We start from the raw sequence: 20,868 nt of genomic DNA, 5'->3' as shown, positions 1-20,868 counted from the left end.
TGTGACGCCGCCGCCGGCGATGGCCCCGCCCCCGCGCGACCTCCAGCCCCGCCCCGGCGACGTCACCATCCGTCGAGGCCCCGCCCCGCGCGCCCGCGGCTGCCTCCCGCTGGTGACGTCATCGCCCGTGGCTTCTTTGCCTTCTTGGCGGGATCTGCCTTTCTTTAGTTTCTTTGTTAGTCCTTTGTTTGGTCACTGATGTTCAGGGACGTGTGTGTGCCAGGCATTGGAGGTACAGCGGTCCCCTGGGCACGTGACCCCCTACCCCCCAGGAGTCCAGAGCTGGGAAAGCGGGTGAAGTTGCAGCCGGTTCCGCCGCACGCCTGGAAGCTTCGTATGTCCGGGGCTGCGTGGCCCCCACGGCTACGGTCCTAGGTGTGTGAGTGTGAGAGAGAGATGGGGCGAGGGCGGCGTGATGCAGGTAGAAGGGGGGCAGGCACGGTAGAGCCCGAGTCCCCATCCAGGTGCCCTCCCTCACCCTTGCTCTTTAAGGTGAGTGAAGATGCTAGGAGACTCCAAGGGGAGGGGCAGGGACTAAGAGGTGACGCTCAGACAGTGCTCCATAGGCTAGAGGCGGTCAGCAGCTGTGTCTTGAAGCCACCCCCAAGTTCCTGCTCCCCTGAGCAACTCTTCTGCAGGTCCAGGAACTTTAGTCTTCAAGGAAGCCCCACCCTAGTAACATCCCGTAGGGATGCCCTTTCTGAGAGCCCTCAGAGAATTTTTTGTCTCTTCCACTAATGGTTAGCTCAGGGGGCATCTGGTGGGTGCCAAACATACAAGAGACATAGACTAAATACTGGGTGAATGAAGATAGCCGTGACATGACAGGAAGAGGACAGAGCAGTGGCTGGATTGGGGCCCTGGCTACACCTGCAGGCCTTGCCATCACTGGGCAGAAGGGCTTGTGGCTAAGAGGCCACCCACTCCCACTCTGAGGAGCCCCGCTGGTCAGGCTGCTGCTGTGCTGGGGGACGGATCTCTCTTAGGTGCTGGAAGGGGTCCATTGGGTTTGGCTGAGTCCTCAGAGCTCTCCTTGGCATCTGGCAGGTGCTATCTGGTTAAGGTGGCACAGCACACACTGGCCTTGACGATGGCCATGTGATACAGCAAGGACACTGGTGCCTGTGGGACCAGCCAGCATCCAATCAAGTAGGTCCCATGGCCTGGTTGTGCAAATAGCCTGCAAGTGTTTGTTCCTCCAGCTGGGACCCAGGCTTCATCCTTCCTCACTCTCATACCTTGTGCCCAGGGCTCTTACCACGGATGGACTGATGCACTCCACGTCTCTAGCGCTGAGCCGTCCTCAGAGCTCAGTAGCTAATTCGGCACTTCCTGCTCCCTGTGTCCAAATCCAAGTGCGTGACTTTTCCTCTCCCGCACCTGTTGGCCTGCCAGTGAAATGGGCTTCCCTCCACTGTCACCCTCCTCCTCCTCCGCTCCCTTCCCCCTAGCACCCCCCCACACCTTAGTTTAAGTTAGCTGGCTTCACCTTTGGCCTGGCCCTGGTAGGCTGCTCTTCCTAGGGGAGGAGTCTATTTCCCTGCCCCCTGGCAGCCGATCTGGCCATATGATTTGCCTTGCCCAGTGAAATAAGAACAGAAGTGGCAGGAGTGACTCCAGGCAGAAGATTCAAGAGCCAGGACCTGGTTCTCTGAGATGGTGGAAGCGTGACAAGATGGATCCGCACCAGCAAACACTGGCGATGTCCCTGTAGGTGAGCCACTGCCTTTCAGGTTGTTACTGTAGCATAGAGCAGTCTTCCCTGATCCGGGCAGCCTCTGAGCTATTTACCATTTGCTCTGACCCTTCCCCATAGCATTCAGTGCCATCTTTCTAGAAAGGCACCTGGGGAGGTGATATCACTCCCCGTCCCACCCCTTACTAGCTTGGACACTAGACTAACCTGAGACTCCATTTCCCTACGTGTAATTTGAGGATGCTAGTAGTGTCCACCTTACAGAGAAGTATTCTGAGGACTGAGTGGCCTAAATACTGGTAATTGTCCCCACTGATACTAGAGGTAAGTGCTGTCACGATGCCCTGGGTAAGGTGGTCCCCGCCCCACATCTTGCACCATCCTCCTTTGTACGCTGAGTCTGCGTGCTGTCTTTCAGTACCATGCTCCTAGCTCTTGGCTCTCAGGTTGGTCCTAAAATGTGATATGCATTCACTTCCCCTCATCTGCCTCAGCTCCTCAGGAAAGCCCCAGAGCTGCTGGCTGTCGTGTGGTCCTATAATATGCCCACCACCTCTCCTGTCCTTCAAGGCTATAACCACATTTCTCTTTGTGAGTTAGTGTTTTCTCGCTAGGTGGTAGGCTCCATGAGAGAGGTGATTATCTCTTTTTGGCTCTTGCTGTGTGCTCACCTTCTGACTTGTTACCTCAGTGGTAAGCAGAGGGCCTCCAAAGATGTCCCCGCTCCAATCCCTGGAATCTGTGAATATGTTACATTACGTGACAAAAGGCACTACACGGGTGTAATTAAGAGTTACAGACCTTAAGATAGGGGGATGATCATGGATTATCTGGATGGTCCCAGTGTAATCACACAAGCCCTTAAAAGGAGAGAATTTTCTCCAGCTAGACTCAGTGAGATGCGGCAGAAGGAAAAGTCAGACTTGAAGCAGGAGGACGACTCAATGTGCCATCATTACTGGCTCTGAAGATAAAGGGGGCCAGGAGCCTCAGTCGTACAACCACAAGGAACTGAATTCTGCTAACAACCTTAATGAACTTGGAGGTGGGTTCTTCCGTAGTTGACTTAGAGACGCTTTGACTTTGGCTGTGCAAGAGCCTAAGCGGAAGACTCAGTCACTTGGTGCTGGACTTCTGACCCAAAGAAACTGTGAGATAATAAATTGATGTTGTTTTAAGCTGCTAAATTTGTGGTAATTTGTTATAGGAGCAAGAGAAAGGTAATACACTTGGCTTCAATAGGGGCTCGATAATTCTGTGCTGAACAGCCAGATACATGCACTGGGAGGTGTTGGCAGGCATGGCGGCTGACTTGCCTGGGAGCTTCACCCCATTCGTCCTCACTGTAGGAATCTCCATTCTGTCTGATTAGAACATTTGCTGCCCCTGGCAACCAGGTATGGCCACAGGAACTCACACAATGTATGGGGTTTGTGGGGAGGCAGCTGCCTTGTTGATGGAGGCACAACCCTGTCTCCTTCCTCCTGCCCCCCGCCCTGGAATTTGGACATGACCCTCAGTTGTGCAGCAACTGTCAAGCAGCCATGAGCTGGAAAAACCCAAGCCAAGGAGCTGGGAGTGGCAGCCCAGAGGAGCCCAGGGCTCTAACAGCTCTGCCCAGCCCCTTCGGCTGACTTCCAGTTACAATAGAAAAAGCAGCTCCTCGTTCAAAGCACAGCATGTCAGGATCTGTGTCATCCGCGGTCCCAGTGCAAGTCCTGGCTGCTGCAGAGGACTTCCTGAGTGTCACGTCCGGTGGCACGGCAGGCGTTCTTACCGCAAGCATCCTTGCTGCAAGTATTTTTGTGGAAAATATTTTTGCCACATAACTGTCTATAAGGCAGTGTTGCCATAGAAGATAAAATCAAGGGGCGCCTGGGTGGCTCAGTGGTTAAGCATCTGCCTTTGGCTCAGGGCCTGATCCCAGGGTCCTGGGATCGAGTCCCACATCAGGCTCCCCGCAGGGAGCATGCTTCTCCTTCTGCCTAGGTCTCTGTCTCCCTCTCTGTGTTTCTCACGAATAAATAGAATATTTTTTTAAAAAAGGATAAAATCAAGAAGAAGGGAATTTAATAAAAAGGACACAATGAAACATGAAAAACAGATAAAATTACCCAAACTGAGAAAAACAAAATATTTGAATACATTTGAAACGTGTGGATTCTGTGCAAATCACTTGATTTTATTTTGTGGACTGTACCTATGCACTTGTTTTCAAAACCTAGTATTATGCATTTTTTGGGTCTTTTTTAAAATTCATCTTGTATCACCTTTTTTTCTTTTTCTTTTTTTTTTTTTTTTTTTTTGCTATTAAGAGAGGTATCTGTTCCCAAAGACTAGGATACATATATTTTTTAAAGATTTATTTGAGAGACAAAACAGGAGGGGAGTTGGCAGCAGAGGGAAAGGGAGAAGGAGAGAATCTCAAGCTGACTCCTCACTGAGCACAGAGCCCAATGCAGGGCCCAATCTCATGACCCTCAGATCACAACCTGAGCTGAAACCAAGAGTTGGATGCTCAACTGACTGTGCCACCCAGGTGTCCCTAGGATGCATCCTTGTAACTGAGCTTTGTATTACATTGTGAAAGCTTTTTTTTTTTTTTTTTTTTATATTTATTCATGAGAGGGAGAGAGAGAGGCAGAGACACAGGCAGAGGGAGAAGGCGGCTCCATGCAGGGAGCCCGACGTGGGACTCTATCCTGGGTCTCCAGGTTCACACCCTGGGCTGAAGGCGGCGCTAAACTGCTGGGCCACTGGGGCTGCCCGTGAAAGCTTCTTTTAAAAATTTTCATTTTAATTTCAGTGTAGCTAGCATAAATGTTTATTAGTTTCAAGCGTACAATAGAACGTTTTGACACTTCCATACAATATGCCTTGCTCATCTCAAGTGCGTTCCTTAATCCCTATCACCTATCTCACCCATCCCCCACCCACCTCCTGTACTGGTAACCATCAGTTTGTTCTCTATAGTTAGGACTCTGTTTCTTGGTTTCTCTTTTTTTCTCCTCCATTCACTCATTTGTTTCTTAAATTCCACATATGAGTGAAATCCTGTGGTATTTGTCTTTCTCTGATTTATTTACTTTAGCACCTCTAGGTCCATCCACATCGTTGCAAATGGCAAGATTTCATTCTTTTTTTTTTTTTAATTTTTTTTTCTTTTATTTATGATAGTCACACACAGAGAGAGAGGGAGGCAGAGACACAGGCAGAGGGAGAAGCAGGCTCCATGCACCGGGAGCCCGATGTGGGATTCGATCCCGGATCTCCAGGATCGCGCCCTGGGCCAAAGGCGGGCGCCAAACTGCTGCGCCACCCAGGGATCCCAAGATTTCATTCTTTCTGATGGCTGAGTGATATTCTGTTGTATACGTCCACCACATCTTCTTTATCCGTTCATCCATTGATGGACTTGGGCTGCTTCCACAATTTGGCTATTGTGCTGCTATAAACGTAGGGGTGCATGTATTCCTTTGAATTAGTGTTTTTGTATTTTTGGGGTAAATACCCAGTAGTGTGATTAATGGGATCATAGGGTAATTCTATTTTTATTTTATCTTAGTTTAGTTTTAGTTGGTTTTGTTTTGTTTTACGTCGTGAAAGGTCCTATACTGTTGTTTGTTCTTGGCATATTGTCACCTATCCATTGATAGACGCACTGTAGTTCTGTGGGAAATGTTGGTTCAATAACCCTGTACCACTGTATAGACCATTATGAGGGCTAGGATTTATATAATACAGAAAAAGGGACACCTGGGTGGCTCAGCAGTTGAGCATCTGCCTTCGGCTCAGGGTGTGATCCTGGAGTCCCGGGATCGAGTCCCACATCGGGTTTCCTGCAGGGAGCCTGCTTCTCTCTCTCTCCCTATGTCTCTGCCTCTCTCTGTGTGTGTCTTTCATGCATAAATAAAATCTTTTTTTTAAGATTTATTTATTTATGCATGATAGACATAGAGAGAGAGAGAGAGAGAGAGAGAGAGGCAGAGACACAGGAGGGAAGAGAAGCAGGCCCCGTGCCGGGAGCCTGACGTGAGACTCGATCCCGGGACTCCAGGATCACGCCCTGGGCCAAAGGCAGGCGCTAAACCGCTGAGTCACCCAGGGATCCCCAAATAAATAAAATCTTTAAAAAATATATACAAATTGGAGTACTGTGTCAATGGAGAATTGAATCTAAACTGTCAACCAGTTGATGAAATCAAAGAACTCAACCAGCTATTTATTTTTTTTTATCTTTTATGGCAAAACTGTCTCACAGCCAATTGGTTATATGGCAAAACACTTGTAGCAAAGATGCTTACAGGAGAACCACCTAGAACTGTCCAGTGGGAAAGCACTGCTGGACACAGAGGTGGGAGGGAAGGAAACCTCCCAATGGAGGGAAAAGCCAGCTGGATAAGCGGGACTATGGCTCACAGGAGCACCTAGCAGACCCTGAAGGCCAGGGACATCTCTGTGGACAGGATCCGAGTTACCCAAGCTGGAAGGAGGGTATGGGAGCAGAGAGGCCTGCTGGCATCCCACTGCGGGGTTACCTGCTTGTCCCCTTGAGGCCTCTCCCCCACCAGCAGCCCGTGTCCATGGGCAGTCTGCCCTTGTACTGGCTCCCACCAGCTGGGTCTCCCTTGGCACCCCTCCCCAGGCCACACAAGCCTTGACACCCCTATAGCAAAAACTCAGCCAGCCCAGAGCCCTCGACCATCCCTGAACTCACCAGTCCCCTGTCCTTGTTCATTGAATGTGGTAAATTTGCAGCACAGATAAGCAAAGACCATTCTCCTTCCTTCCATAGTGGAAAAACGCCTGGGGTGTCATCACTCCCACTGGTGATCAGATGTACCTAACAGGATTACAAAGAGGGGTGTCTGCCAAGAGACCACCACATTACGAAGGAAGGGCCAGGGCGTGGTGGGGAGCCAGCAGTCATGGCCAGCTAACCCCCACAGGCCCCTGAGATGTGGTTCAGAGCAGGTGATCTGGACACAGTCACTTACAGGCTCAGAGCCTCAGTTTCAGAATGAGGAGGGGGCTTCAGGTGGTAATTCCTTTCCCATAGACTTGTGTGAAGGTTAAAGGAGCTGAAAGGACAAAGTGCAAAGTCCCTGACTTATAGCAGGTGCTCAGTAAATGCTGCCGGGACTTACTGTATTACAACTAAATGTCCCAGAGCAGGGAATGAGCTAATAGGCCTGAACCCCCAAAGGTGGGCATGCAAAGAGAGGGCGACTGAGCTTTCCTTCCCTGGCGTCCAGGTCCTGTCCCCTCACAGGATCCCCTCTTCACAGGATCCCCTCAAAGCCGAGGCCAGGCTTTTCAGGAGCCCCCAGGACACTGGCCTGCTCCTCCCGCTGCACTGGGGGTGACCGTGATGCAGCCCCACTCAGACCCATATCATGGAAACCTCATAGCTGCCTGTCCCCATGGTGGTGTCCTTCTGGGAAAGCCTCACCTCCCAGAGGGGGGCATAAGCCTGCACCTTGGTGGGGTGGGCACTTCAGAGTGTGGGGCCACTGGTCACTGGAGTGTCAGGGGAGGAGACCAGTGGAGGGTCTGGCTCCCTATGATCTCAGGCTAAATTCCCCACCTGGCCTTCCAGGCTCCCCACCTCACCTCAGAGCACTTCTCCCCCAGGAATGCCGGGCTTCCCCTCCTGCACCTCTACTCTGTCCAAGAGCTTTCCTGTCTCCATCCAGCAGCACCAGTGGCCCCCAGGAAGCCTTCCTGACACCTCCAGCTGGAAACCCATCCATCTCTAGGCCTCATCACCTGGGCCTCTGTGGATGCATCTTCATGGTCTGCCTCCAAAGAAAGCTGTGGGGTGTGTGTGTGTGTGTGTGTGTGTGTGTGTGCGTGTGTGTCTGTCTGTCTGTCTGCAGAACGTTGGCATCTACCCCTGGGATTTTGCTCCATGGCCAGAGCCTTGGTTATGGGACCTGGGCTCCACCTCAGCATCCTTGTCTTACTTTGGGTATCTGGTTCTCCTTTATCTTTGATTCCCTGCTGCCTATGGAATGGAGCCAGAGAACCCTTGGTGTAAGACTCTGACCTCCTGCAGGCTTTGCGGTGAAGGGCCACATAGTGGGCTCCTCCCCGCCTGCCCTCGCAGAGACTGAGATGTGGCCCCTTGGCCTCCGTGGCCTCCAGGTCCTGCCACCAGTCTGGCCCCACCCTGTGCCCCAGCTCAAGCCCCAGGTACATCACAAATCCATAGTGTCTCCTGGGACCCTTCAGGTGGCCTATGGACCTCCTCCACGGAATGGGGTGAGGTAGCCAAACAGGGCAGGGGGAGCAACATGGCGCAGTGGTCAAGACCACCCAGGTCGGGATCCCTGGGTGGCGCAGCGGTTTGGCGCCTGCCTTTGGCCCAGGGCGCGATCCTGGAGACCCGGGATCGAATCCCACGTCAGGCTCCCGGTGCATGGAGCCTGCTTCTCCCTCTGCCTGTGTCTCTGCCTCTCTCTCTCTCTCTGTGACTATCATAAATAAATAAAAATTAAAAAAAAAAAAAAAAAGACCACCCAGGTCAGTCCTGGCCCATCACCTGGTGATGTGGCCTTGGACCTTAGACAAGCCACTGCCTTCACGTGCCTCCCCTTCTCCTGTGTAAAACAATAATAACAAGTACTGGTTTCTGGGGCTCCTGGGTGGTTCAGTTGGTTAAGGATCCCCAGGGCTGAGAAGATGGTTGAGGTCATCACCATTGATTTCAACCCTTTTCTTACACCATACACAAAAATTAACATGGGACCCCTGGGTGGCTCAGTGGTTGTCTGCCTTTGGCCCAGGGCATGATCCTGGAGTCCTGGGATGGAGTCCCACATCAGGCTCCCCACAGAGAGCCTGCTTCTCCCTCGGCCTGTGTCTCTGCCTCTCTGTCTGTGTCTCTCATGAATAAATAAAATCTTTAAGAAAAAAATTAAGAGAAAACTGATCAACATAAATGTAAAAGTTAAAACTATCAAACATTTAGAAGGAAATCTTTGCAATGTTGAGACAGATAAAGAGAGGACACAAAAAGCATTAATCACATGAGATAAAATTGATAAATTGGGCTTCATCAAATTAAAGATTTCTGCTCTTAGACAATTTTTTTAAGATTCTTATTCATGAGAGACACACAGAGAGAAAGAGACACAGGCAGAGGGAGAAGCAGGCTCCATGCAGGGAGCCCGATGTGGGACTCGATCCCGAAACCTTGAGCCAAAGGCAGACACTCAACCCCTGAGCACCCAGGTGTCCCAAAAGACAATTTTAAAGGATTTTATCCATTTATTTGACAAAGTACAGGCAGTGGGGAGGAGTAGAGGGAGAAGGAGAAGCAGGCTCCTCGCTGAACTGGGAGCTTGATGTGGGGCCTGAGATCATGACCTGTACCAAAGTCAGATGCTTAACCAACTGAGCCACTCAGGAGCTCCTGGAAAAATTTCTTCTATAGTTTTGTTTGTCTTCTTAGTTAAACATACATTCAGTATTTTTATTTTTTGGTGGGTAGCAAAGCAAGGTCTATTGAGCAATAGTAAAGTTTATTGAATGATGGAGTACAAAGCTCCCAAATAGGGGACCCAAGCGGGTTGCCCTTAAAAGCTTTTATTTTTAAGTAATCGCTACACTCAACATGAGGTTTGAACTCACGACCCCAAGATCAAGAGTCACACACTCTAACAACTGAGCCAGCCAGGTGCCCCTAAACATACATTTGCTGTTAAACTCAGTAATTCATTTACCCAAAAGAAATTAAAACATTCTTCTACACAACAACTTGTACAGAAATGTTTATAGCAGTTTTATTCATGATGGCCAAGATTCAGAAACAGCCCAAAATGTCCATCAACAGGTAAATGGTAAACAAATTACAATACATCCATGCAGTGGAATACTGCTCAGCAACACAAAGGAATATATACTAATACATGTGACAACATGCGGGAATCCCAAAAACTTTATTTGGAGCAAACACAGACACAAATGCATATATAAAGTATAGCATTATATCAAACTCTATAAAGAGCAAATGTGACCTATGGGGGCAGATGGCAGGTTAGTGGTTGCCTAGGGCTGCAGGTGGGGGCCTACTGATTGCAAAGGGGTACGAGGCAGCTTTTGGGGTTATGTGAGTGTTCTACTTGGTGGTGGTGGTGGTTTCATGGGCATATACATCTGCCAAAACTCATCAAATTATATATATATATATATATACACACACACACATCTAGAGGTCAGGGGAGGGGAAAACCAGAGGGAGAGGGAGAGGGAGAATCCCAAGTAGGCTTCATGCCCAGTGTGGAGCCTGACATGGGGTTTGATCTCACCACCCTGAGATCATGACCTGAGCCAAAATCAAGAGCAGGGCACTTAACTGACTGAGCCACCCGGGTGCCCAAAGAGTGTATTTTTAAGTAATCTCTACACTCAACACTGCTCTCAAACCCACAACGCTGAGATCAAGAGTCTCATGCTATATCGACTGAGCCAGCCAGGTGCCCCCAGAAAATTTTTTTCTGACCACCCTCCTCAAACTAAGTGAGGCTCCCTAGTATGCACACACTTCATAATCTGTATTTTCTCCTACAGCATTTCCTAGAGTTTGTGATTATTTTTATTGGTTTCCTGTTAATTGCCTCTAGACAGGGCACCAGCAGGTCCTGATCCTGTCTCTCTGGCTCACCACAGATTGCTAAGCACCTGGCACCAAGCGTGCATGCAGTGGGTTCTTAATAAGCACTCATTAAACAAATGAATGCAAGAATTAGGGAATGCAGAGGGCCAGGACCCTCAGCAGGAAGCAAAGGAGAGAGCAACAGCTGGCTCTGGGCCCCCACCATACCTACAGAGCTACAGCTCTGTGGACAGGATGACTTCTGGGCCCGACCAGTCAGGGCCCTGGTTCTGCTTAAGGAAGCTGAGTCTGTCCAATTCCTCGGAGATCTCCAGGAAGCTCTTGCCTTTGGTCTCGGGGAGGAAGAAGGCAGTATAGATGGCCCCACAGACACAGACACCAAGGAAAGGCACATAGAAAAAGTGGGACAAGCCCTCCTGCGGGTGAAAAGAGAGACCCGAAGCCCTGGTGTGGCCCCATTCAGCCACCAGACAGAAGGCCTCATGACAGGCGGTGATGAGGGATTTGTCCCTCTTGGTTCAGATGAGTCCTAACCCCACCAGCCTCAGTCTCCCTGGATAGAGACCTCCCACTGGGCCTCTCCTGCTGACAGAGATGAAACCTAAGGCCAGGGCCCCATGAAGGGTGGGGGCGGCGGGGCAGGCCTACCATGATGAACGGAAACCCCAGCCCGACCAGGAAGAGCAAGATCCACATGAGCGCTCCGCAGACCATATAGGCAGCAGGCCGGGACTTCTGGTCAAACAGCTCCGTGGCCAGGATCCCTGTCACTCCGGCTAGGAGGAGGAGCAGGGACAGTGGGCTGCCAGCTGGGCCCGCCTGCCCAGCCTTTCCCTCACCCTGTCCTTGACATGGGAGTGGAGATCCCCCCGCCCCCTTCCTCCCGCCATTCCCTCCCAGAAGCCTTGGTACAGGTAGGCGGGGTGGAGGGCATGCAGGTGACACGGCATTCACAGCCACCCACCATGCACGCAGACATTCATGCTCCTTCCACAAAGCTCAAAGCCCAGGGTTCCTTGGGCCCACTCACCGGGGCCAATGCCAAAGCTGCGGATGAAGGCAAAGATGCAGGACATGGCCAGGTAGGGCATCCAGGGGACGGAGCTCTGTAGTAAAGGGGCAGAGGGGATGGAGAGAGATGGACATCAGGCCGTCCCAAGCCGCAACCCTCGTGTCCAGCCCCCTTACCTGCAGGCACAGGGCCACGGTGAAGATACTTCCCCAGCAGGTCATCAGGGAGTAGCCTGCTATCAGCAGCACGCGGCGGCCCACCCTTTCGATCAGCACACACTGCAAAGGAAAGGAGCCCTGGTGACGGCAGGGACTGGAGCCGGCTGCCCCTGTTAGAGGTGAGCAGTGGGAAGCTGGTGGTGGGTGGGAGGGGGCAGTTAGGAGCAGCTGATTGCTCCAGGAGATTAAGGCATTATTAATTAGGTCAGTCCTTTGGTCATCTGCAAATGGTGTGGGGTTTTTTTAAAAGATTTTAGAGACACACAGAGAGAGGCAGAGACACAGGCAGAGGGAGAAGCAGGTTCCACGCAGGGAGCCCGCGGGACTCGATCCCAGGTCTCCAGGGTCAGGCCCTGGGCCGAAGGCAGGCGCTCAACTGCTGAGCCACCCAGGCGTCCCTTCAAATGGTGTTTTAAGTGCACGGTCAACAGTTCGTGCTCAATAAATGTTGGCTAACTCGCCCCATTGGAGCACAGTGACCTGGAGCGGAAAAGCGCTCAGGACCCCAGGCCCCGCCGTCCCCCCAGGGCTGGTGGGGGTCAGCCCGGAGCGCGGCGACTCACCGACACGCAGGCCGCCAGCAGCTCGCAGCTCCCGGTGCCCACGACGGCGTACTGGACCTCCGCGTCGGGGACGCCAGCCCCCCGGAACACCGAGGAGGCGACTGCGTACACCTGGGAAGGGAGGGCGGAGGGGAGGGCCGGGCTGCGGCTGCCTGCGCTCGGCAGCGGCCCGGGGCGGGGACGCGGGGCTCACCGAGTCGTTCCCGCACAGCTCCAAGGCGCCGCCCAGCACCGCCAGGCTGGTCACCTGCCTCCGCAGCCCGCGGTCGTGCAGCAGCTCCCACGGGCGCCGCGCTCGCTGGCCCCGGCAGGCGGCTCGCTCCTCGTCCAGCTCCGAGAGCTCCTGCGCCACGTCGTCGGTGCCCCGCAGCCGCTGCAGGGCTGGGGGTGCGGGTAGGAGGGCGCTGGGCCTCAGCCCCTCTGCGGCCCTCCACAGTGAGCCCCCACCCCAGCGCCCTTCACCCCCGCGCTGGGCACCCCCTCCCCCCCATCGGAGGGGCATCGCTATCCCGCCCCTGTCATTTCAGGGCATCAGGGACCAGAAAAGGCTGTAGGAGCTCGGGTTCCTGCGGATACATCAGAAGGGACGCACTGTGGCAGATGGCCATGACCCAGCAACGGCCCCAGTCCTCCCCCCTTCCCCTAGCCGGGCCCTCTGCTAGGGGATCTGTGCAGCTTCCTGCACCCAAGGGGCAAGGTATGGATCATGTGACTGGCTCGGGTCTGTAGATGAGGCTGTAGGGAGGGTATGCAATTTTCAGCCCAAGCCTTAAGAGACCTTGCTCATTTATTTCTTCTTGCTCTTCTCCCATCACAAAAGGGTGATGGGCGGAGCTGGCCCACTGGTCCCAGGAATTGCAGAGATGGCCCGGCAGGGACCCTCCTAAATTAGCCAGCACCCAGCAGATCTGCATGAGCCACCAAGAGCAGCAAGGTCACCAGCCAGGCACAGTCGACCTCAGCCAACCCCTGGGAACTCAAGAGTGATTGAGTTCAAAATCAAAAAAGCAATCAAAAAAGTAATTGCTTTTCTGTTTGCCACTGAGATATGATTATTAGGCAGCAACAGAAAACTGAGGAATTAATTAACAGGTACCAGGAGTGGATGCTACCTACCGTACTATGACCTGGAATCTACCCGACTAATTTCAAGACAGGCAGGGAAGGTGGGGGGGCTGGAAAACTGGAAGCCTGGGTATGCAGGGCAGTAGTGGGGAAGAAAGAAAACAGACCTCATGAACTTCTGGACAAGAGGCAAGAGATCTTTGCCTGGTGAAAGCATGAATTGGTTGTTTTTAGCTGAGTATTCTAAGCTTACTATCAGAAAAAAAAAAAAAAGGTGCTCAAAAAAGACCTTGAGAGGGAGTAAGATTTTTTTTTTTTTTTTTTTTTGGAATAAGATTTAATTCAATTTAACTCATTCTGGAATTCACTAGATTGGTTTAATATAAAGCAAAAAGAAACAATAAACTTGTTTCTCCTCTGAACCCCTCCAATTAGCAAAGAGTTCCATATTAAGCTACAGCCTGAAAGCCAGGATCAAATCCAGAGCACTGCCAGGGTGCTATGGACTCAGGTAACAATGACATTAAGGGTGTGGCTTAGTTGGGATCCCTGGGTGGCTCAGCAGTTTAGCGTCTGCCCTTGGCCCAGGGCGTGATCCTGGAGACCCAGGATCGAGTCCCTGCATGGAGCCTGCTTCTCCCTCTGCCTGTGTCTCTCCTCTCCTTCTCTCTGTGTCTCTCATGAATAAATAAATAAAATCTTAAAAAAAAAAAAAAAAGGTGTGGCTTAGTGCAGTGCCTCATGAACCCTCATGGCTGGAAAAAGGGTCACTGGGGGGCTTTAGGGTGATGGACCCCTGCAGCCTGACATGCCCCCAATTTCAGTAATTCAGTCTCAGAGAGAAGCAGGTCTGAAAAAGACTTGTGGGTGTGGCTTTTTGGCAAATCAAATTCGTAGAAAAATCACATTGTTTTTGAGAAAATTATATTGACAAAAGCTCTGCCAGCCTGGATGAAAAGGGACCAAGACAATTTGAAATGTAAAGATTTCTGTGCCCCAACTTTTTTTTTTCTAAAGATTTTACTTATTTATTTGAGAGAGTATGAGCACAAACAGGAGGAGGGGCAGAGGAGAGAGAGGGAGAAGTGGACTCCCCACTGAGCAGGGGGATTGGTGCGGGCTGGATCCCAGGCCCCCGAGATCATAACCAGAGCAGAAGGCAGATGCTTAACTGACCAAGCCACACAGGAACTCCGATGCCCCAGCTCTCTGTGGGCACACTTGCAATGCCCTCTTCAGAAGGTGTCAAGGAAGGATATCTCAGAGGGCAGAAGCCAGAACCTGGGGAAACCATGGCCTGGGGAGCCCCTCCCAGGGGGCAGAGCCAGGACTTGATCAAGGAACATTCCCGGCCCCTAGAGCAGGGAAATCTGACAGCATTTTTCCAGGAGCACTTCAGCATTAAGGACTGGTGACTGCTTTCTGTTCCCTCAACCCCTCCTTTTTTAAAATGAGGGTTAGTTCAGGTTACCCTGTCCTACTTCCACTATCTTGTGTTGAGTTCAGAGGGACAGGAGATCTGTGTTTTTAGTCCTAGGTCTTTGGATCAAGAGGAGGCACATAGAGACTTGATGTGATCTTAAGATCCTGGACTGCAAGACTGATGCCATGATTGGATGAGACTCTGGGGCCCCGGTGGCATTGAACTTGTTTTGCACAGGCAAGGGGTATCAATAATAGCTGTGGCTGTGATGGTAAGCTGAGAAGGTGCATGAGCGGGCCCTGGTCCTCACCCTTTTCTAGATCAACACCCCTTGCCATGTGAGAGGATATGCCATTTGTTTTCCCTTCCCTTGACTTTGGGTTCAGCAACATGGCCGGTGATGTTCATGGGCACAGGGGACCACAGATTTGCAAAGTGCTTGTTCAATTGGATCCGCTTTCTTGTGCCAAAAGAACATCCCTGGGCCAGCCCATTGGTACCAAGAGCGAGAGGAGAGGCAAGTGCCGCAGAACTTAATTGCTCCAGCCCAGACCAGCCTGAACTGGCTGACTGGCTGATTCCCAGACTTATGAGCCATCCCAGCTGAGATCAGCAGTCATGAAGCGAGCCCAGCAAGTAAATGAGTAGAAGCCATAAAGGATTATTGGTTTAAGCCTGAGATTTTGATGTTCTTGGACATTATTATCTGGCCATTGCTAATAAATCAGCCTATCAGCACCCAGGTGGCATTGGGCCCATGAAGCCTTATGCGGTGTTTCATCTTGCATATGTGGTAGAGGGGAGGGCTCTTTCCTGGCACCATCCTGCAGTTCCTGGAGGTCAGGGACTGACCCACGGCCTATCCCACTGCCTTGGCACTTAGGACAGCCCCTTGGTAAAGAGTTGCTTTTTAAAAAAATTTTTAAAGATTTTATTTATTAGAGAACACGGGCAGGGGGAGGGGTAGAGGGAGGGAGGGAGGGAGGGAGAGAGAGAGAGAGAGAGAGAGAGAGAGAGAAAGAGAGAAGCAGACTCCTCGCTGAGCACAGAGCCCAATGCAGGTCGATCCCAGGACCCTCAGATCATGACCTGAGCCAAAGCCAGACACTTAACTAGCTGAGCCACCCAGGCACCCCGGTAAAGAGTTTTGAAGAGATGGATGGATGGCACAAAAGTGAGGGACAGCTTTTCCCTGACAAATGCAACCCAAGAAATGGAGATTCACATGCTCTGGAGGGATGTGCCCCTAGGTCAAGGGTGGTCTGGGGACCCAAGGTCAGGGACTTACCTGCCAGGCAGGCCTCAGTGTCTCCACAGTCAATGAGGAGGTAGCGTGGGCTCTCAGGGAGCAGAGGGAGGGAGGCAAGTTGGAGCACTCCAGGCACCAGACAGCTGGCCAGCAGCAGGGGCCAGGCCCATGGGTCACCCAGGACCTCCCTGGGGAGGCAGAAGAGAGGCCAGACCAGGTGCTTCCTTGTCAGAGCCCTCCCCACTTGCCCTCAAATTCCCTCACTCCTCCCCCCACCCCCCCATGCCTGTCCCCTGCCTGTTTGCCCTCCTGAGGGTAGAAAACCTGTATTGCTCTCTGGTTCATTCTTTCCTTTCCTTCCCTTTCTCTTTCTTTCTTTCTTTCTTTCTTTCTTTCTTTCTTTCTTTCTTTCTTTCTTTCTCTTTTTCTTTCTTTCTTTCTTTCTTTTTCTCTTTCTTTCTTTTCTTTCTTTCTTTCTTTCTTTTTCTTTCTTTCTCTCTCTCTCTCTCTCTCTCTCTCTCTCTCTCTTCCTTCCTTCCTTCCTTCCTTCCTTCCTTTTTTTAAAAAGATTTTATTTCTTTATTTGACAGAGAGGGCACAAGCAGGGGAGCAGCAGCCAGAGGGAGAGGGAGAAGCAGGCTTCCTGCAGAGCAGGGAAATCCATGCAGGGCTCCATCCCAGGACCCTGGGATCATGACCTGAGCCAAGGCAGACACTTAACCATCTGAGCCACCCAGGCGCCCTGCTATCTGCTTCTTTCTAACCAGTTCTGGGTCTGGACACCTCTCACCCCAGATAGGGTCCCAAGATAAGGTAGGGCCATGGCCCCACCTTATCCATAGCAACTCCTCTTCCTAGGGCTCCAGGCTCTGCATTCTCCTTTCTTTTCTGGGATAACCAAGATATGATCCCCTTTAAAAGCCCAAACCTTCATCCTCTCTGTTAAGATCTGTTCTTTGCTCCCTGATCTAGAGAGGAGGGAAAATGGTGATTCACACTGAAGGGTGATTGACTAATACCTGTTTTGTGTTTTGCGTATTAGCCAGATGGGTGTAGACAGGATTTCAACACAAAGATTTCTTAATTCCAAGGAGCAATGCCTTAGTACACTTAATGGATAGAGGAGAAATTTAGGCAAAGGGCTTTTTCTGGCATCCCTCAAACCACTCAGGGCATATGGAGAAAGGATACTTACCTGAGTCCAACCACCTGACCCATCACGATCCCCAGGGCAGTGAAGATGGCTGGGGTCATGGCCACGGCTCCTCGGAGCTCCTTGGGGGCACTTTCCCCCAGGTACATGGGCTGGACACTCATGCTCACGCCTAGATGTGTGCACAGCCACTAAGCTTGAGAGTACCTTCTAGATATCTAATATACACATAGACACCTGGCTGTATAAACAGTAGCAAGTCAAGAGGGGATTTGTGGATGGCTGTCTGTAAAAGCCCAGGTAGATGTGCTTAAAGCTCTGCTTACTCACATGACAAGCCCCAGAAACTAAGGTGCCCCTAATGGGCTACTCTGACTCCATAGGGAAGATCTGAGAACCCATCCCTTTTTTTTTAAGATTTTATTTATTCATGAGAGACACAGAGAGAGAGAGAGAGGCAGAGACACAGGCAAAGGGAGAAGCAGGCTCCATGCAAGGAGCCCGATGTGGGACTCAATCCCAGGACTCCAGGATCACGCCCTGGGCTGAAGGTGGCACTAAACCACTGAGCCACCCAGACATCCCTCATGTTTCTATTTTTTTAAATTTTTTTCATGCTTCTATATCCACTTTAAGTGTCTAGTTATATGAGCCTTTTGAGATAAACCATAATTAATCATTTTGCAAGGGCAGCCCGGGTGGCTCAGCGGTTTAGCGCCGCCTACAGCCCAGGGCCTGATCCTAGAGACGGGGAACGAGTCCCATGTTAGGTTCCCTGCATGGAGCCTGCTTCTCCTTCTGCCTGTGTCTCTGCCTCTCTCTCTCTCTCATGAATAAATAAAGTCTTTAAAAAAATGTATAAAAAATCATTTTACAAAAGAAGAGGTAAGCATGAACGAAAAACATGAAGAAAGAAAAGGCATTAATGTATAAAAGAAACAAAGAGAACAAACGAATGAATAGAGTACCTGAATGAGCAGGAATAGAGAGGCAGGATGAGCTGTGTCCCCCCATACCTGCACTGACTCCTATGAGCAGCCTGCCCAGGATGACCATCTCAAAGGAGCCTGCTCTGCGGCTGAAGCCAAACAGGGAAGCTGCGGCCACCACAAAGATGTTATTCACCAGGAGGGACTTCTTCCTAGGGGGAAGTGGAATGCAGGCCAGAGAGGCTCCGGTTCAGTGGGGGGCACTTTCCCCGGGGGACCCCTCTTTGCAGCTCCAGCCAGCCCCGATCAGACCTACGTGGGTGTATGTAAGAGCTGTGTCAAGGAGTCTAAGCTACAAATGGAAATGACCACCAGCCGTTGTGTCTGGGACCCATGTCCCCCTCCCAACATACCGCACGTTCCTCTCCTTTCTGACTGCACCACAGCTCGAAATGACAAAATTTGTATTTCATGGCTTCACCTTTTCAGATTAAACCTTGCTTTCCTCCCATTCCTTTGTAAAATGAGGGGCCTGCCATCTGATTTCTCAAACTCAATAAAACCCTAGAGAAGAAGACCAGGGACCTTCAGAGTAAAGGGAGGGAAGCATTGAAAGCCCAGTAAAGTCCACTCACATTTTCCTCCAGGGATCATAGATCATTTCTTAGAACTTCCAGGATGGCTGGGGGGCCCAGGCCTCGTTCAGTGGGACAGACTGCAGCCTGGGGAGTGGGAACTGGAGATGTCAGCTGCTCCACCAGGACGATGCCCCGGCTCTGGGACTCCTGACCCTGAACAGGGACATGCTGTACCGACAGGGAGGATCCTAGAGGCCAGTATTCTACCCAAAGTCAACAGCACATCGGTGAGAGAATATGAGCTAAAGCACAGCTCTCCTGTGTCTAGAGAATGGAGGATGGCACAGGTTATAGCAAATTTGGTCCAATGGTAACGCCAGTTGAAAACCATATATGGTTTCCTCGGTGCTACAAATTAATAAAGCACTTCACTTGTGGGGTATTTATTTGGAAAGTGCATTTTGCTCCACTTCAGAACACAGACAACCCCAGAAATGCTCCGCTTTCACCCAGCAGTAATGCACCTTTACTGACCTGCCTGAGGATAGAGCAGCTTTCCAGCTCTGGACCACAATCCCTTCCATGGGGAGCTGCACAACCCACAGCACGTTCTGCTGGCCCACTTCTTTGATGACCTTATACTGAAAGGTCGGGGGAGAATGGGCACCAGAATAGTACACTAGAGGTCTTGTAAGGCACAAGCATGACAAAGAGTGGAAACTTGAAAATGAGGGGGCCACCACATGAGTGAAGTCCCTGAGGTCCAAAGGACTAACATACACCATCATATTTCCTCCAAAGTACATGAGAAATCGCTGCCCTCCCTCTAAGAAGGATGGGAAACTCTCAGAGGGCATCTTCCCTTTTTGGAGAGAGTGTGTACAGCACTGGGCGTCATGCACATAAACCAGGTGATTTGAAAACCTGGCAGCTCCAGGTGGAGATCAGCAAGAATAGTACTCTCTAGTGGCTCCAAACTTAGTGCAAAGAGCTCTGCTATTGGCCCCTTTAGACCTAGTGGAGCTATGGTGCTCCAAGTGGCTGTGACAGTTGTCTAAAAGGAGAATCATAATGCAAACCTAGAGCTTTGGAGCAAAGCCACTCTACTTCACTGAATTACCATCCTCTTAATTAGAAATAACCCCAACCAGGGGACCTGGGTGGCTCAGCAGTTGAGCATCTGCCTTCGGCTCAAGGCATGATCCCGGGGTCCTGGCACTGTGTCCTGCATTGAGCTCCTTGCAGGGAGCCTGCTTCTCCGAACTCTGCCTATGTCTCTGCCTCTCTCTGTGTGTCTCTCATGAATAAATGAATAAAATGAATGAATGAATGAATGAATGAAGGAAGAAAGAGAAAGAGAGAAAGAGAGGAAAGAAAGAAAGAAAGAAGAAGAAAGAAAGAAAGAAAGAAAGAAAGAAAGAAAGACGAACCCTAACCTTGTCAGTAGTCCCTATACCAGACTGTAGGACCCTTTGTGGCCATGTATCCATCATGCACTGTGAGCCATATGACACTCCTATGCTGAGACTGAGTGTGTCCGGTAGCATTCAGTCACTCTTTCAGTGGTGCCCGGTGTGGGTCCCAAAGGTTCTTTCTCGTGAGCAAGCTGCTCATGTCAGCATGCCTACTTGACCACTCTACCACCCTTCTCCCAAGGCACACCAAGGCCTTTTTCTTGTCTTTGGTTTAAAACAAAACAAAATAGGCACCTGGGTAGCTCAGTGGTTGAGCATCTGCCTTCGGCCCAGGCTGTGATCCCGAAGTCCCGGGATCAAGTCCCGCATCGGGCTCCCTGCACGGAACCTGCTTCTCCCTCTGCCTGTGTCTCTGCCTCTCTCTGTGTGTCTCTCATGAATAAATGAATAAAATCTTTAAAAAATAAATAAATAAAATAAAATAAAACTTGACCTTGGTTTGCAGATGGCTGTGTGCATCTAATAAAATGTAATCAAAATAAAATATAATTTCAAATAAACCATACATGGTTTATGTTTACCTATAGTTATTTAAATATGAATATAATAAAATATCTCAATCAAAAAAATTTTAAAGACAGAAAGCACACAGGAATCAATGATCGGAGGTTTCCTATCTTCAAACTAACTAACCACCTCACCACCCTACACACCTAACCCTGATTCCTGGAAATGGCAACACATCAGGGTTTGTTTGTTTTTAAAGATTTAATTTATTCATGAGAGAGAGAGAGAGAGAGAGAGAGAGGCAGGTAGAGGGAGCAGCAGGCTCCATGCAAGGAGCCTAATGTGGAATTTGATCTCGGGACTCCAGGATCACGCCCTGGGCCAAAGGCAGACACTCAACCGCTGAGCCACCCAGGCATCCCCACATCAGGGTTTCAATC

At 50.7% G+C, this 20,868-nt stretch overlaps 1 protein-coding gene across 14 annotated transcripts in view; it reads right to left on the bottom strand.

Moving 5' to 3' along the window:
- Positions 1 to 10,077: 10,077 nt before the first annotated feature.
- Positions 10,078 to 20,868, bottom strand: part of SLC2A11 (solute carrier family 2 member 11) — a 20,842-nt gene continuing 10,051 nt past the window's right edge. Inside the window, exons 2-11 of one of the 14 annotated variants that reach the window (XM_041728445.1) lie at positions 19,041 to 19,147; positions 18,564 to 18,650; positions 17,968 to 18,140; positions 17,042 to 17,171; positions 16,866 to 16,955; positions 15,886 to 16,034; positions 12,110 to 12,490; positions 11,505 to 11,606; positions 11,347 to 11,422; positions 10,078 to 10,732 (exon numbers count right to left, since the gene is read on the bottom strand). In XM_041728445.1, the coding sequence (XP_041584379.1) occupies positions 10,411 to 10,732; positions 11,347 to 11,422; positions 11,505 to 11,606; positions 12,110 to 12,490; positions 15,886 to 16,034; positions 16,866 to 16,955; positions 17,042 to 17,171; positions 17,968 to 18,140; positions 18,564 to 18,589 (1,449 nt within the window). In that variant the 5' untranslated portion in view covers positions 18,590 to 18,650; positions 19,041 to 19,147 and the 3' untranslated portion in view covers positions 10,078 to 10,410. Of the gene's footprint in view, positions 10,733 to 10,964; positions 11,093 to 11,346; positions 11,423 to 11,504; positions 11,607 to 12,109; positions 12,491 to 15,885; positions 16,035 to 16,865; positions 17,172 to 17,967; positions 18,141 to 18,563; positions 18,651 to 19,040; positions 19,148 to 20,868 lie in introns of all 14 variants that reach the window. The other 13 variants (XM_041728439.1, XM_041728442.1, XM_041728444.1 and 10 more) reach the window with 13 other exon arrangements.

The sequence above is a fragment of the Vulpes lagopus genome, chromosome 14, assembly GCF_018345385.1.
Source record: "Vulpes lagopus strain Blue_001 chromosome 14, ASM1834538v1, whole genome shotgun sequence".
NCBI lineage: Eukaryota > Metazoa > Chordata > Mammalia > Carnivora > Canidae > Vulpes > Vulpes lagopus.
The sequence above is the reverse complement of the archived record's forward strand: the minus strand, read 5'-3'. Positions and strand labels throughout refer to the sequence as shown.